Source organism: Mesoplodon densirostris, chromosome 5 (assembly GCF_025265405.1).
Source record: "Mesoplodon densirostris isolate mMesDen1 chromosome 5, mMesDen1 primary haplotype, whole genome shotgun sequence".
NCBI lineage: Eukaryota > Metazoa > Chordata > Mammalia > Artiodactyla > Ziphiidae > Mesoplodon > Mesoplodon densirostris.
Genome location: NC_082665.1, coordinates 28,138,289 through 28,154,356, shown reverse-complemented (window position 1 = coordinate 28,154,356; position 16,068 = coordinate 28,138,289). Strand labels below are relative to the sequence as shown.

General features: G+C 34.3%; 1 protein-coding gene across 2 annotated transcripts in view; it reads left to right on the top strand.

The window, feature by feature from the left end:
* The window catches only part of USP25 (ubiquitin specific peptidase 25), a 139,530-nt gene that overhangs the window by 86,472 nt on the left and 36,990 nt on the right, over positions 1 to 16,068 (top strand). For both annotated transcript variants that reach the window (XM_060098607.1, XM_060098606.1), the window contains exons 11-17: positions 1,546 to 1,673; positions 2,024 to 2,119; positions 3,705 to 3,866; positions 4,479 to 4,702; positions 7,681 to 7,751; positions 8,962 to 9,190; positions 10,620 to 10,820. In XM_060098607.1, coding sequence (XP_059954590.1) covers positions 1,546 to 1,673; positions 2,024 to 2,119; positions 3,705 to 3,866; positions 4,479 to 4,702; positions 7,681 to 7,751; positions 8,962 to 9,190; positions 10,620 to 10,820 — 1,111 coding nt within the window. The remainder of the gene's footprint in view (positions 1 to 1,545; positions 1,674 to 2,023; positions 2,120 to 3,704; positions 3,867 to 4,478; positions 4,703 to 7,680; positions 7,752 to 8,961; positions 9,191 to 10,619; positions 10,821 to 16,068) is intronic.

Sequence of the window (16,068 nt, the reverse complement as noted above, 5' to 3'; positions counted from 1 at the left end):
GTTAATACTTAGATTTAATTTTAAATAGTAACATTTAAAGCATTGCAAGAAAAAATGAAGGTAATAGTACTTGAAATCTACTTGTTTGAGTATTATAAAATGGAATAGAGAATATCATCCTAAGGCATCATACGTTTTCCTTGTGATAGGTGTGGGGTATATTTTAATTCTTAATGGTAAGTTTAGGTGTGGATTAAAGCTAACTAAAAAAAATTATTTCCAATGCCATGGGAGAACAAAGCAAATAAGCAAACTTTGCTCAAGAAATTTTAAAACTTAAGAGATGTTTCTAATATTAGATCTTCCATAACTTTCTCTAGTCAGTTTCAGGTAATATCCATAAAGCAAATTCCTTAAACTTCAACTTTTAGTTAAAGGTAAACCAAATCCAACTCAGGAAATCTCAATTCAGGTAATCATTAGCATTTTGGGAGGGAGAAATAGTTTTTAATAACGATTTATTTTATTGATTTTATTTACAGAAAAGTAGCAACTTTCAAGATCATATTCAGTTTGCCACATGTGCAGTTTCTGCTTTTCTTTTTCTTGAACGTTTGAATTTAAATTAGCATACTCTTAGCTTATTGACATTTATGTGGTGACATTTTGTGGCACTTGAAAATACCATGCACGATATAGTATGCAACAATTTCTTTTTACAGAAGTATATTGCATGGCTTAAAATAAGCACTTCAGAGATACTTGTTACATTATTTTATACTTCTGTATTTGTTAATTCACAAGTTTGTTCCTTTTTCTTTCTCTTTAAATAAATAAGGTTTATGTAAAGCTTGAATCTGTTTATTGAAATAATTTTGAAGTTTTGTTGCATTTCACGCTTAACTGAACAGTTGCCAAAGTGTGTGGAGGAGTTGCCTCATAGCAGTGAGGCATTCAATTCTTTAAGCACTAGTCATTTTTTAAAATATTAAATGTAGTTATCATCAGTATAAACTCTGTTTGCTAGTGATAGATCTTTTTCTCAAATTTGTCAAAATTCCAGTGGGAACATTAAATTTAAAACAGGAAAGTATCAGTTTCTGGTTTTTAGCATGAAAATTGTGATCATTTATGCTATAAAATATTTTTGTTTTCTTTAGTGTACTACCTCTTACATGTTAATTTGTCACAGGTTTTTGACAGGGTGGTTGATTGTATTAAGTATATGTGCCATTCCTGGTAGTAATTGTGACATAATATTGAAGAAGCCAGAAGACTTGAGATACTAAGCCATACTTTTATTCAGTGTCTTTCTCTTTGGGTTAGAAATTCTAATGTAAAGAATTAATCATTGAAGAAGGAGAGTCATTAGATTTTTCTCTTTCCTGGTTGTGTGTTACCCCATTGGAATTTTCAAAAGGTGTGAAAAACTTTTAGGAGGAAGTCGAGTTTTAACTAAATTGTATACCCAATCAATTATTTGTGATGTTAGCATTATTATGATGCATATAAAAATGCCACTGCTAACTAACATCCTGTGCCTAAAATTGCAATGGAGAAAACAGAAAGGTGATATTAAGGGGTTTTGTTACTGTTTTCTTTCAGCATTGGTTTACTGAACTACCACCTGTGTTAACGTTTGAATTGTCAAGATTTGAATTTAATCAGGCATTGGGAAGACCAGAAAAAATTCACAACAAATTGGAATTTCCTCAAGTTTTATATCTGGACAGGTATGGTTTGGTATATACAGCATGACTTAGTTTTGAAATAGTTCAGTATCCAGTGAAGAGTTATTGTGCTTAGAGAAAATTTTTGCTTAATTTCCTTAAAATAATTTTTACTTTTTGCATAATGTATCTAATACTATTTGTCAAGGAAAATGGAGTTCTCTTTTTATTTAGAAAAATATAGTTACTGGGAATAATGTTATAAGGAAAAATACTAATTTGTATTGTCTGTATGATGTTTTATTATAAAATTTTGGATCAGTTGATCTTCTGTGGTGATGGCTAGACTTAATATTGTGTCTACTTCTATATTTGCAAATACTAATAATTGCTGTATTTCTTTTTCCTGATAGATACATGCATAGAAACAGAGAAATAACAAGAATTAAGAGGGAAGAGATCAAGAGACTAAAAGATTACCTCACAGTATTACAACAGAGACTTGAAAGGTATTGCAACTTTTGTGAAATTATGAGCTAACTATAGGAAGTCATATTTTTAGTGACTGTCTAGAGCTTTAACTTAAAATTTGCTTTGAATGATTTGTGATTCTAGGAGTAAATAATCATTCTGGATTGATATTTTGCTTGAATACTTTAGGCTTGAGTTTCGTTAGAGACTAAAATAATTCATATTTGGCATTAGAAGACGATTTTATTGTTTAAAATTAAATATTCCTACCATCAAGAGGTAATACACATGGTACTAAAAATAGATGTAAAGTTAAACTAATCTGTGATTGAGATTTCTTCTGTGTGAGACTAAATATTACTCTTGAGATTTCCCTTAAAACGAACCGTAACTGAGTTTTTCTCCTTAACACAGAAGATACAAACTCAGATGCCTACGAGAGGCTCATGGAGGCTTTATAAAGAAGGGAAGCAAATCAAGTGTAAGCTGGTGGGCAAAAGGAGTCAGACAGCACATCCCTGTGGAGAGAGGGTAGCTGCTATCCGCACTAGTAGGCGGTGCCACGTGTGAACATCATCTTCCTATTGTCTGTAGCTTTGCATTGTTTCCAGAAGAAGCCAGAATCTAGAGTATGAAATATTCTGTAGTTCAGACAAAAGTCTACAGACTGGGGACTTCCCTGGTGGCGCAGTGGTTGGGAGTCCGCCTGCCAATGCAGGGGACACGGGTTCAGTCCCTGGTCTGGGAAGATCCCACGTGCCGTGGAGCGGCTGGGCCCGTGCGCCACAACTACTGAGCCTGCGCTCTAGAGCGCGCGAGCCACGACTACTGAGCCCACGTGCCACAACTACTGAAGCCCGTGCACTCTAGGGCCTGAGTGCCACAACTACTGAGGCCCTGTGCTGCAACTACTGAAGGCTGCACACCTAGAGCCCGTGCTCAACAAGAGAGGCCACTGCAAATGAGAAGCCCGAGCACTGCAACGAGGAGTGGCCCTCGCTTGCCGCACCTAGAGAAAGGCCGTGCGCAGCAACAAAGACCCAACAAGCCAAAAAAAAAAAAAAAAAAAGTCTACAGGCTGAAATGTAGCCTGAAAGATCCCAGTTTGAAACCTCTGATCTAATCTGTATTCCCTTGTTTTAGTATTAATTTGAAAGTTAATAGCCTAAAATTTTTATTCAAAATAGTATGTTATTTTTCAATAGTTTTAATTCTTAAAAGGTATCAGTAATCATATTGAAAAATAATCAGACGTAAACGGTGGGAGGATAATATTAGTCACCATCTTGAGACCAGATAACAGATCTAAAAATAAAAGTCTCAGGAGATGGAAATGTCAGTTTTCATTTTACTGTTGGGTTACAACTTACAGCAACATCTAAAATTTATAACAGTATATACACACATTCAGTCTTAATCAGCTTTGGTTTTGTGTTCCTTTGGAGAATATTTAATTTATTTCTTGAGTGTATATTTAGTTTTACCATCTTCATTTGAAAGCAAAATTAATTTCAGTGTTGAGGAATATTTATTGAAGTGTTTTTATTATGTTTTATAACAATTGTTGAAAAAAAATGTGCTTTATACACAAATGAAAGCATTCATACATTTTATGGTTAACAGGTATTTAAGCTATGGTTCAGGTCCCAAACGATTCCCCTTGGTGGATGTTCTGCAGTATGCGTTGGAATTTGCCTCAAGTAAACCTGTTTGCACTTCTCCTGTTGATGATATTGATGCTAGTTCCCCATCTAGTGGTTCTGTACCATCACAGACATTACCAAGGTAAAAAGTTTTCTTGATAGAAGAGACAGCTATGTTACCGTATTATATAATAATTGATGCCTTTAAAGATGGTTTTATAAAATGCATATTGTGATTTATTTTAGTGAACTCTAAAAAGATGACATTCACTTAGAAGGTTGTATGCTTCTGGGGGCTTTCTTATTTCATTGTTTCAATGGATTTTATGGTTGTAGATTGAAATTTTCATCATACTTTTTTCCATTCAGAATTATACTTTAGGTTTTATGTTATATGTATCAACCTTTCATCCATGAAAATACTACTGTTAAATTAGAAAATTTTCTGTAATGTGAGCTGCTAAGTATTAGCAAGGGAAGGTTTTATAATTCTGGTATATGTAAGATTTGTATAAATAAATATGATTAAGCCATTTCTACTATAAAGCTCCAATTTTATAGTAATGTAGTTCCATATATTAAGAATCTCATTAGGTTATTAGATTAATCCACATGTTTCTGGGGGGGGTTTAAGAAAACTTTTTCTTTTTGAAATTATAAGCCAATTTAATGCTATTTGTTTGGCACATAATCATTGTCCAGAGCTTCAACTTGAAAAGTTTAATAATGAATATTCTGTGCTTTAAAAATACAGCACAACAGACCAGCAGGGAACTCCTTCAGAACTGCCAAGCACATCACCCGCATCAATAGCTGCCATTTCATCGAGATCAGTAATACACAAACCATTCACTCAGTCTCGGATGCCTCCAGATTTGCCCATGCATCCAGCACCAAGACACATAACAGAAGAGGAACTCTCTGTGCTAGAAAGCTGTTTACATCGCTGGAGGACAGAAATAGAAAATGACACCAGAGGTAAGAAGCTTCTCATAGAAGAGCTACTCTACCTCAGATGAACATGATTAATGTTAGAATTGAGAAGGGAAGTCACCTATGGATTATGGGTTTCATGTGTAAATATTAATAAAGGTTTTTTTCCCCCTACAAAGTGTTTTCTGTAAGATAAACTAGTTGGGCTTCCTTTTTTATGATCTTAATATCAGGTTTAGAGAGACCAAAAGATTTTCCCTGTATTACTTAGCTAATTAATGACCTAACAGATGGTCTGATTTTCTGGTTTAGTGCTCTAAATTTATATCAAACTGGTATTCACAGGTACTCCATTGGTGAAACATCATACAGCATCAGATTTTGTACTTAATCAGTTATGTACCTCCCTTGATGTTTGTGCAGTGAGTTCAAGTGATACAGTGTTTTCTTTAGGTTGAAGAATTAGAAATGTGAATTTTAATATTCAGTCTGCTCTAGTCGGTTTCCAAATATGATCTATTAGCTCAGTGCCAGTCTATAACGAGTTTTAACTGGCATGTAGTAAAATAAGAAAAGTAAGGACAGTGCTCTGTGGGGTGTGTGTGTGTGTTAGTGTTAAGTTGCCATCTGTCCATGCTTGGAAAGAACTCTCCTTTATTCTGAAATTATCTCCTTTACTTTTATCCTACTTTACTGTTGTTAAAATCTCCTTTTTCTTAAAATGAAGTGATATTAATATTTTATGGTTGTTTTATCATAATTTTTCTTGCATGTCAAAATATAATAACCTATTATTGCTTCCTAATTTTATCCTAATTTTATTGATCTATGAAAAAAACATCTAGGAGTTACTCATTTTATACCAAAAGGTTGGACTTGTACTAAACAATATCACTTGTTTAAATGCCCAACTAGATGCTTTATAGACAATATGGAAATAAAGAGCAGTACGTATTTAATAGGGAGTAAATAGGGTGTGATGGCAACTAACAGCATTAGTAACTAAAGATTTTCCTTAGTATTTTTCATATATAAGGAATTTTTTGTATTTGAAATCATTAGTAAACATTAATTAAGCACATAGTTTTTCCTGAATACTGTGCTAGGTGTTGGATAATTTTCTACTGGACTTGGCAGATTGTGTTTGTTTTCATAAGATTACATTCAGAAGGCTGAAAGTTAAGAACTTTCGACACCAAGGTAGTAGCATTGAGGGAGGAAAGAAATGAATTTGGTATATTCTTTGATGTGGGTCATTGACAAGAGGGAAGAGAGAGGGGGCGGGGATCAGGGATGATTCCCTTTGTTGTTCATAGTGATATGTATAACTACATAGATGGAATGCACTTTGGAAATGAGCAGACTGGTGGGGAGCAGGCCTTCCACCTTGGGGGAGGAAGTAGGAATATGACAAGTCCACTTCTGGCCAATTTAAGTTAGAGGAACTTGAGAGACATGTCATAAGGTTTTGAACCTATAATACTGTGCATCAAGTATTAAAGCTTTTCCTTGGAATATTTGTTTTCTCTTTTATCCCTGATGATATTTACTGTTAGCATCATTTTTTAAACTGTTACATAGTATTCCAATATATGAATATGATATAATTTATTCAATTTCTGTGTTGTTACTAACTACCAATAAAGCTGGCCTTCCGCATACATATTAACATACTTTTTGAGTTGAATATATTAAAAATGCCATTTCTGATCCAAAGTGTATATACTTAAAATTTTGACTATTTAAAAATTTCCCTCCCAAAACAATAAGGCAGTTTACATTCCCAATAATTTTGTGTGAGAGAACCTGTTTCCCAGTATTCTCCCTAGCTCTGGGCACTTTTTAATTTGGTAGCCTGATAGTTGAAATGAAAATGGTATTTCAGTGTCTTGATTTGCATTTCATTAATTATGAGTGAAATTCTATTTTTCTATAAATTTGTGACCTTTGCCCATTTTTTATATTGAACTATTTGTCTTTCTCTTATTGCTTAATAGAAACTTTAATGTTATGGGTATTAACCTGTTGCCTGTAGTGTATGCTGCAGATAATATTTTTCCAGTTTGTCATTTGATTTTCTTTATGTTGGTTTTTGTTTTGTTTCTATAATAATAGATTTTCTTAAATTTGGGGAGGGAGTCTTTTCATTTATGGTTACTGGATTTTCTAACAAGCTGTAAAAGGCTTTTCCCTTGTCGAAAGTTCCTAATTTTCTTTTGTAGTCTTTGGTGTTTTTTTCCTGATTCTGTTTAACAGCTTCATAGTATAGTGTGGTTATACTATAATTTAACCATTTCCCTATTGACAAATATTTAGGTTGTCTCCACTTTTTAAAAAACAACTGAAACATCCCTACCTCTAAATAAATTTGTAGGATAGACTTCTACTGGAAGTAGAAATAATGAGTAATGGGAGTCTCATAACTTTATTTCAGTTGGTGATTAAAGTGGATTTTTATTCAGTTACTTCTGTACATATACATATATGTATGTGTGTGTGTGATGTGTGGTGAAGTTATTTTATTTCACTCTAAAGGTTTTCGTATAGGTTATAGCTCCCCTTTTCCACGTATGTGCCCAAATTTCCTCTGGCTCCAAACTTACATATTTTGACACAGGGGGAACTTCATCAAGGTAAAGAACTTTATTCTTGATTTAGGGCAATAAAAGAATAAACTATAGGAAAAAAATTAAGTTTTTCCTGTTTTATACAAATATGTAGGGGGGCTTAGCTTTAATTTTCATTGGAAACTTCCTTTATAACTTTGAACAAAGTTCAGTTTTATTGGCTGTGCACAGTTTTAAAATAAACCATATTTGTTTTCGTTTTTCATTTGTGCTATATCTTTTATTAAGAACTAAATTTCATTTTATACAAATTCTGAATAGTAAATTTTAGAACAGTTATAGAAACTTTTTCTTATTTCTCTAACATATTGGTAGGAAAACCCTTATTCCCTAACTTATAAGTCTCAGTAGAAACATACTTGATGTTAATCATTAAATGGCATCTTCTATCCTTAGATTTGCAGGAAAGCATATCTAGAATCCATCGCACAATTGAACTAATGTACTCTGACAAATCTATGATACAGGTAAGTTGAATTTTGAGCTAGTAAGCATTATCAAAATTATTTACATATTTTAATTTATCTTTGTTATTTATCATAATTCTCATACTTTTTGTTACAAAATTGTTGAACTTTAAGATTTTTATATTAATATTTTCCTCATTCAGTTGTATTCTCATACTGTATTTATTGCCTGCCTTTTTATTCTTTTATAATAAAATTTATCAAAAATTTCCAAAAGGCCTTAGCATTTAAAAAAAATTCTATGGGGGCCTCCCTGGTGGCGCAGTGGTTGAGAGTCCGCCTGCCGATGCAGGGGACACGGGTTCGTGCCCCGATCCCGGAGGATCCCACATGCCGCGGAGCGGCTGGGCCCGCGAGCCATGGCCGCGGAGCCTGTGTGTCCGGAGCCTGTGCTCCGCAACGGGAGAGGCCACAGCAGTGAGAGGCCCGCGTACAGCAAAAAAAAAAAAAAAAAAAAAAAAAAAAAAATTCTATGGGAAAATTATATGGTTGTTTAACGATATTAAGATTATGGGAGTGGGGCTTCCCTGGTGGCGCAGTGGTTAAGAATCCACCTGCCAATTCAGGGGACACGGGTTCAAGCCCTGGGCCGGGAAGATCCTACATGCTGTGGAGCAACTAAGCCCGCGTGCCTGGAACCCGTGCACTGCCGTGAAGAGTAGCCCCCCACTCACCGCAACTAGAGAAAGCCTGCGAGCAGCAACAAAGACCCTGCGCAGCCAAAAATATATAAATAAACAAACAAACAAATAAGTAAATAAAAGATTATGGGAGAAGGTAAAGGGCTCAGTTACATTTTAACTTCTGAGGCTCATATAATGGCTTATTACAGAAGCCATTTTGCTGAACTCATCCATCAATTTATAATTGTGAAGATTTAAATCGTGCTGTATATAAAAATGTTCATCATAAGTTCTTTATTCGAAAGAAATAACTTAAATAGATCAACAAATATATTTCCAAAGTTTTGAAAATCATCTTATTTACATACCTGTCTGTTTTACATGTCTTTAGTTTGCTTATCCTCTCTGCCCCCTGCCTTCTTTTATTTCATAGTTTAATTTTTTCAAAACTTTAATCCCAGCCAATTTACTCTTGTTAAAAAACATATGCTCCTATGGGATCCTCCAGTCAAATGGTTTGTGGGTTTCATGGGATGTGGTGTAATAGACTACATAACTACAGTTTAACTCTTCTTTTTCATATTTAGGTTCCTTATCGCTTACATGCTGTTTTAGTTCATGAAGGCCAAGCTAATGCGGGGCACTACTGGGCATACATTTTTGATCATCGTGAAAACAGGTGGATGAAGTACAATGATATTGCTGTAACAAAATCATCATGGGAAGAGCTAGTGAGGGACTCTTTTGGTGGTTATAGAAATGCCAGTGCATACTGTTTAATGTACATAAATGATAAGCCACAATTCTTAATACAAGGTAAGAATATGAAATATATAGGGTGGTATATATTTTTAAATAAGTAACCCTTTTACGTGACTCTGGTCTCTGGTGTGATTAGTTAAGTGTAGTTTACTAAAGAGTGTGATGAATATGATTAGGAAATGCTGTTGCGTTACTGTAGGTGGGAAAACTGGAATTGAAAAGTAATGTGACCCGGGCTGAAAACTGGAATATATTTTGTATTCAAAGTTAACTATTTAGTAACTATTATAAAATGTCAATCGGACTTCTTTCTCCTTGTTAAAATCCCTTTAATGACTATGTCAAACATTGACTCATATTCAAGCTCCGTAACCTAACATAAAAAACCTCCATTTTCTGGCCTCTAATTGTCTCTCCAGCTTCATTTATAACCATTGTCCATTTCAAACTTTAGGTACTTTACTAATATTTGAACTTCTTTGGCTCACACCAAATCATTTCACACATTTATATCTATATGTTCTTATGTTTTCTGTTTTTATTTTTTGCCAGTAATGATCTTATTTCTTTCTTCTTTTGCCTAATTCTTTCTCATCTCTCAAGATTCAATTCAGATGTCATCTGCTCTGCCAAGTTTTCCTTGACCTGCCACAAAGTATCCCTCCTTGTGTTATCATAGCATACCTCTGTTGGGCACTTATGTGTTTGAATTGTATGTTGACTTGTCTTTCCCACTTCACTCTGATCTGCTCAAAGCCAGGGACCATTTCATACTATGTCTTAATCTTCTTATTTCTCATATTCTAATATAGGCTTTGCATATAAAAAGCACTTAATAAAGGTTTGTTGAGACTGATAAAAATAAACTTTCCTTTTGTATTTAACCATTTAGCAAAACTAGTTAGGCAGTTCATTTATGACTGAAAGCTAAAATTTATTTTGTGTGTGTGTGGTAGAGGTTGAGTAACCCTTTTAAGTACTACTTATGTGATGTTTAAAGAAATCTTGCTATATTGATTGATTAGTTTTCAAATTGCATATAAGTATATTGCTATACTTAAATGCTTCAGATGAAAAAATTTTAGTTCTATTTTGAGCTTTCGAGGTTATGAGTTACTTCTCATTTTGTGGTAAGTTTTACTTCATGAATAATCAAACGTCTGGTATTTTATAATAGAAAAAGTAGAACTATGTCAGTGTTTGAAAAGTAGCAAACAGTTTTGACCTTATGTCTTGTTCCATTTTTTTACTCTTCAGCCTAAAAGTAAAAGCTGAGAACATTACCTATAATGGATTATCAAATATTTGCATCATTGTTTTTCTGAGCATTTGTTTGAGTTTTCTTTTAATATATAGGTAATATTGATGCACCAAGTGGTAATAATTTGTACTTTAAATACATTTGAAACATCTTCTATTTTGAGCTTTGCACTTTTCCTTTAATCCTTAATTTTATAATAGTTTTTTGAAATATGATTTGCAGAGGAGTTTAATAAAGAAACTGGGCAGGCCCTTGTTGGAATAGAAACACTACCACCAGACTTAAGAGATTTTGTTGAGGAAGACAACCAGCGATTTGAGAAAGAACTAGAAGAATGGGATGCACAGCTTGCCCAGAAAGCTTTACAGGAAAAACTTTTAGCATCTCAGAAATTGAGAGAGTCAGAGTCTTCTGTGACAACAGGTTAGTCTGCTTTTATTGCATTTTATTATCAATATCATGTTTATTATTGATATTTTATTATAAAAATAAGATATGCTCGTTGAAAAAGCAAAAACAACATAAAACTTTAGTTATCCTAAAATATGAAGACTCCCAGTAAAAATCATCTGTAACTCCATCACTCAGAGATAATAAAAGGCAGCAATTTAGTTTACCCCTTTGCCTGATAACACTGTATGTACATATATATCGTTTTCAAGTTAAATGAGATGATTCTGCTAACTCTCCCTCTACCTATTCTGCCTGCTTTGATTGACTTTTCTTGGCAAGATGCTTAGAAAAACTGAAACCGCAGGTAACCCAAGCCAATTCACTAAAGCTATCAAAGGAATGAACTCTAATAATTTCATATATGAGTAAAATAACACTACTGGTAAATAGTATTAATTCATGTACAGTATTTATTTGATTTTTTTTCAGAATTCTTAAAAACAAAATTAGCAGGAACTAAATATTTAATATATTCCAAGCAAAAATCTGTATAGATCTGTAAAACAAATGAGAAGATGTGTATAAAAATATAAATATTAAACATTCTACAATTACTAGGTGATGAAATCAATAAAATATTAAGAATAACACTGTACAAAAATATGTTCTAGCAAAGCTAAAAAAATACAATGTTTTTTTAAGATTAATTTCATCACTAAGTTGTCAAAATATTTTAGGATGACATTTTGTATTGTAGGAAAGGTGCTCTTTCTGTTTAGTGGTTGGGGAAATGAGAAGAGATAAATTAAACAGATATTTTCCATAACCCCATTTGTCTCTTTCTCTCTCTCTCTTTTTTTTTTTTTTAATAACTCTGAGTGGATCATTTTGAATCACCCTTTTTTTGTAAGATCTGTGTGTTTTGTTTTTATTTTTTAAGAAAGCATTTTAGGTGTTTGTTTAATTTCATCTTTTATAGACAGATTCCCATGAAGCTTTACCTAGGTAGGTTTCAGCATTATCATCTGAACTTTAGAAGGAATTATTCTTTCAATGAGAGATTTGTAATACCACAATATGGTATGGAGACTGATGTAGGCATGCACAGATCTTTCCAGACTTGGAACTTGTTCTCATATGAATTGAATAGTTGAGTCCTTGATCTTGTGGTTTTTTTTTTTGCGGTATGCGGGCCTCTCAGTGTTGTGGCCTCTCCCGTTGCGGAGCACAGGCTCCGGACGCGCAGGCTCAGCGGCCATGGCTCACGGGCCTAGCCACTCGGCAGCATGTGGGATCTTCCCAGACCGGGGCACGAACCCATGTCCCCTGCATCGGCAGGCGGACTCTCATCCACTGCGCCACCAGGGAAGCCCCTTTGATCTTGATTTTAAGTGACATTGATTCAGAATTTTTAAAAGACCAAGATAATGGTATTATACCAACAAAGATACCAACATATTGATACAGAAATGCAGTACAGTATATCTGAATACCACCATTGTAGTCTCTGGTGAGCTCTACCAGACGAGGACTGTACTTTCTTCCTGTACATCAAGGGCCACTGTGTAGAACAGGTGAAACTCTATAGTTTCACAACAATGCAGTTTCATTATAGTAACTTTGTCCATATTAGTAGGAAGTAAAATAGCTCAGTAGCTATCAAGAGGTTTCTGAGTTCAAATCACAGTGTAGTAACTATGTTATAGTTCCTTTCATTTTTGAGTCAGTTCCATCTCTTTGTGATTTCATCCCTTGTCTTCTGTACATATCCTTTCCAAATTACTCCCTAGAACTTGCCCCAAGACGGAGCTACTCTGTTATTCCTTGCTTAACTTTTAAGTGCTCCAGTTGCACATGGCTCTTCTTATCTTATTAGTGGGAGGACAGGGCTGCATAATTGGCGTGATAGTGGCACCTAAGCACTCAGATGAAGGTGAGTGCTCCAGTCATTGGTTAAGCTCCAACCCTATTATTCTTGGCTCAGTTTCCATCTTTTCTGTTTCTCACAAGACTGTCTAAATTTACAGACTTAACACATTTTATTTTTACTAAATCAGACTAATACATATTCCCCACTAATATTCCTATCTGACAGGACTACCATCATTTACATTTGTCATCTTATATTCCCTCACTATGAAAAGGCCACATGTGTGTATGCTCCACACCCTTTTTATCCTGATCAGTACTTCCTATTATACACTTTATATGCTGTTTTGTAAGTTTTAAAAAATTCAACAGTAGGTATTGGGCATATATGTTCATGTCCCTCTTTAGTATTTAAAAAAAAAAAAACTTGAAGAGAAATACAGATGTATTTCTGAAAGGAGCCAGAATAACTAAAAAATAAAGAGATGGAAAAAGTCAATTCATATGTAATTGTTATGATAGTTATCTTCCAGACTGGGTTTTTAGAAAGCAGTGACAATACTGCCTCAGTAGAAAACATTGTGTCCTGTATAGAATTGCTAGAAATATACATTTTGAGTTAGTAGAAATAGAATGTTCTAAATCTATAAATTTGGGTATGAGATTATTGTTTAAAAGATTGGTTTCTATTACTGTATTATCTTACATATCATATTAAGAAATCCATCTTCTGTTACAGGGGAATTTAACATACCACAATTGAATAAGGGAATCTATTATAGTGTTCATTGGAATCACTTACATCCTATCATTAGTAGAGAAATTTTACTTTAATGCCTATGCCATCTTTCTCCTGTTTCTCCTCACAGTTTTCAAAGTAATTTGTTTAATTTGGTATAATACTTTCAAACTGTCAAAGAGAACCTGTGTTTAAATCTCTCAGATGTGCACTAGGATTATGAGTGACTAGTAGAAGTAATACAAGGAAATCCTGTTCATAAAATCCATCAGAGTGATTTTTTTCTCTCCCTGCAAATCTTTTCAGTAAAGAACCATTAAAATCCAATTTCTTAAGGGTGATATTCCAAATAAGAATATTAATTTATATAGTATTAATTAAATGAGAATTTGTTCCTCTTCTCTAACAGGTGACCAAGAAATCCATAGGCATCACTTTTCTCACATGATTCATTGTCTTACTGAAACTAAATAATAAATGATAGAAAAGTATTCTTTAGTCCATCTCACACTACCTCCCTAACCTGCCTACTGCAAAAGAAAACTTACCTTAACACTTATGTGTAGAGATTTAGCCAACAGTTCTTTACCATGGTATATATTGATACATCAGAATTACCTGGGGGACTTTTTCTGAGTATAAACAGGACATACCACCTAAGATTTACTGCGATCAGAATCAGTGGAGGAAGGGTCCAGAATATATATTTTAAAAAAGATGTTCAGATAATTCTGAGGTATACCTGTGGTTAAGCAGCATGGCTCTAGGCTGTATGTATAAAACAAATTATTCTGAAGGAGAGAGAGCTTTGCCTGTTTTGCTTGTATTACCCATATCTTACTCAAAAACTATTTGAAGCCCTTACAATATATATAACATCGGATTTTAAAAACAAAAAGGAACTGAAAACAAAAAATGACCTCATTTTTGACAAAAATGACCTTATTTTTGACTTGTAGACCAAATGGTCTGCAAGTCACAAATAAGCTGATATTCCAGGAAAGTACAGCTGGTTCCTAAGAGTAAGACCTGGTAGAATGAACAATATCCTCAATATTTTCAAGTTCCTTTAAAACAGGGACCGAGTGATGTTCTTATTTAAATCTCCAGAATCTAGCATAATAAATGACACATGGTTGATGCCCCTTGAATATCTTCTGATTTGATTTCATTCCCTATGGAAATTGCAATAATGAGTTTCCTAGGGGTGATCCTCAGTGTATGGGAATGCAACCATTTTAAAAGGATAGCCAGTGTAAAATAGATAGCTAGTGGGAAGCTGCTGCATAGCACAGGGAGATCAGCTTGGTGCTTTGTGACAACCTAGAGGTGTGGGATTGGGAGGGAGGCTTAAGAGGGAGGGGATATGGGGATATATGTATGCATATAGCTGATTCACTTTGTTGTACAGCAGAAACTAACAACATTATAAAGCAATTATACTCCAATAAAGATGTATATGTAAAAAAGGATGGCCAAAATAACTATACATTAAGGAAGAAGGCTAAAAAATGTTGTGCAGATATAGCTCTATCCTGGATAAATTTTAGGTTTAACTTTGGTTCCTAAGCCTCTGCTTCCCACATTGCTGAGAATTCTGTTTGTGGTGCCACCTAGGAATCTGAAGTCTTAAAATTGTTTCTGTGATGATTCTATGCAGCCAGCTTAGCATGGCTCTTTATAGGCTGCTTTTGGGGAATCACTGATTTTAAATACATTTCTGTAAGAAAAATGGACTGCTATTCTTTGATGCAGTACTCTTTAAATATTGTTCTAAATGTGCATGTAATAAGTATGACTCATTAGTAGTTAAGGTATGAAATACTTCTGAAAGATATGAGTTGTTGTTCTTTTTTTAAATAGTTGATTAGAGAGCAGATCCTTATGCTTTGACAGAAAGTCAATTGCTTGTCAAGTTGACTCTCTTAAAATGCTAAAGACCATAACCAGGAAACAGGCATAGAACACCCCCAAGGTCCTCCCAACCCCTTACTTCAACATGAAGGTGGACTAAAGGAGCAAGTTCTGAGTACTCTCAGAATGTTGGATTTTATATAACAGCCAAATAGGTGAATGAGTAAGTTCTATTATCAACCTAGAACATGGCTGGAAAATATCTTATGTGGAGGACAGCCATCCAAAAATCTCAGTGAAGCATCCATAAACTAAATAAATGATTAGAAAGATACTCCAGGTACAGGGACATTTTATACCTCTACAGAGAACTGGTCATTCACGGTGAAATGAGTGTGTTTAGGAGTTTGTAGCTGCAGGTAGGTAACCAAAGAAGACTTCCAGGAATTAAGAGTAACAAATGTTACATAAGTAATCACCAGCTGTATTTCAAGCTGAAGCCTGAACAATAACATTTTAATAACTGTGGGACTAGTTAGTACATAAAATGCCAGTTAGTGCATAAAGGAAACAGCATGGTCTCTATTGAGCTCCTACCATTTATATAGGCCAGCAGGGATGAGACTTCTATAGGGATACAGGATGGACAAAAACTATTGTGTGTTCAAAAAACATAAAAGAGCCAGATGTTTTGTCCTAATGTTGTTTTTTTTGTTTTTTTTTTTGTTTTTTTTTTGTTTTTTGCGGTATGCGGGCCTCTCACTGTTGTGGCCTCCCCCGTCGCGGAGCACAGGCTCCGGACGCGCAGGCTCCGGA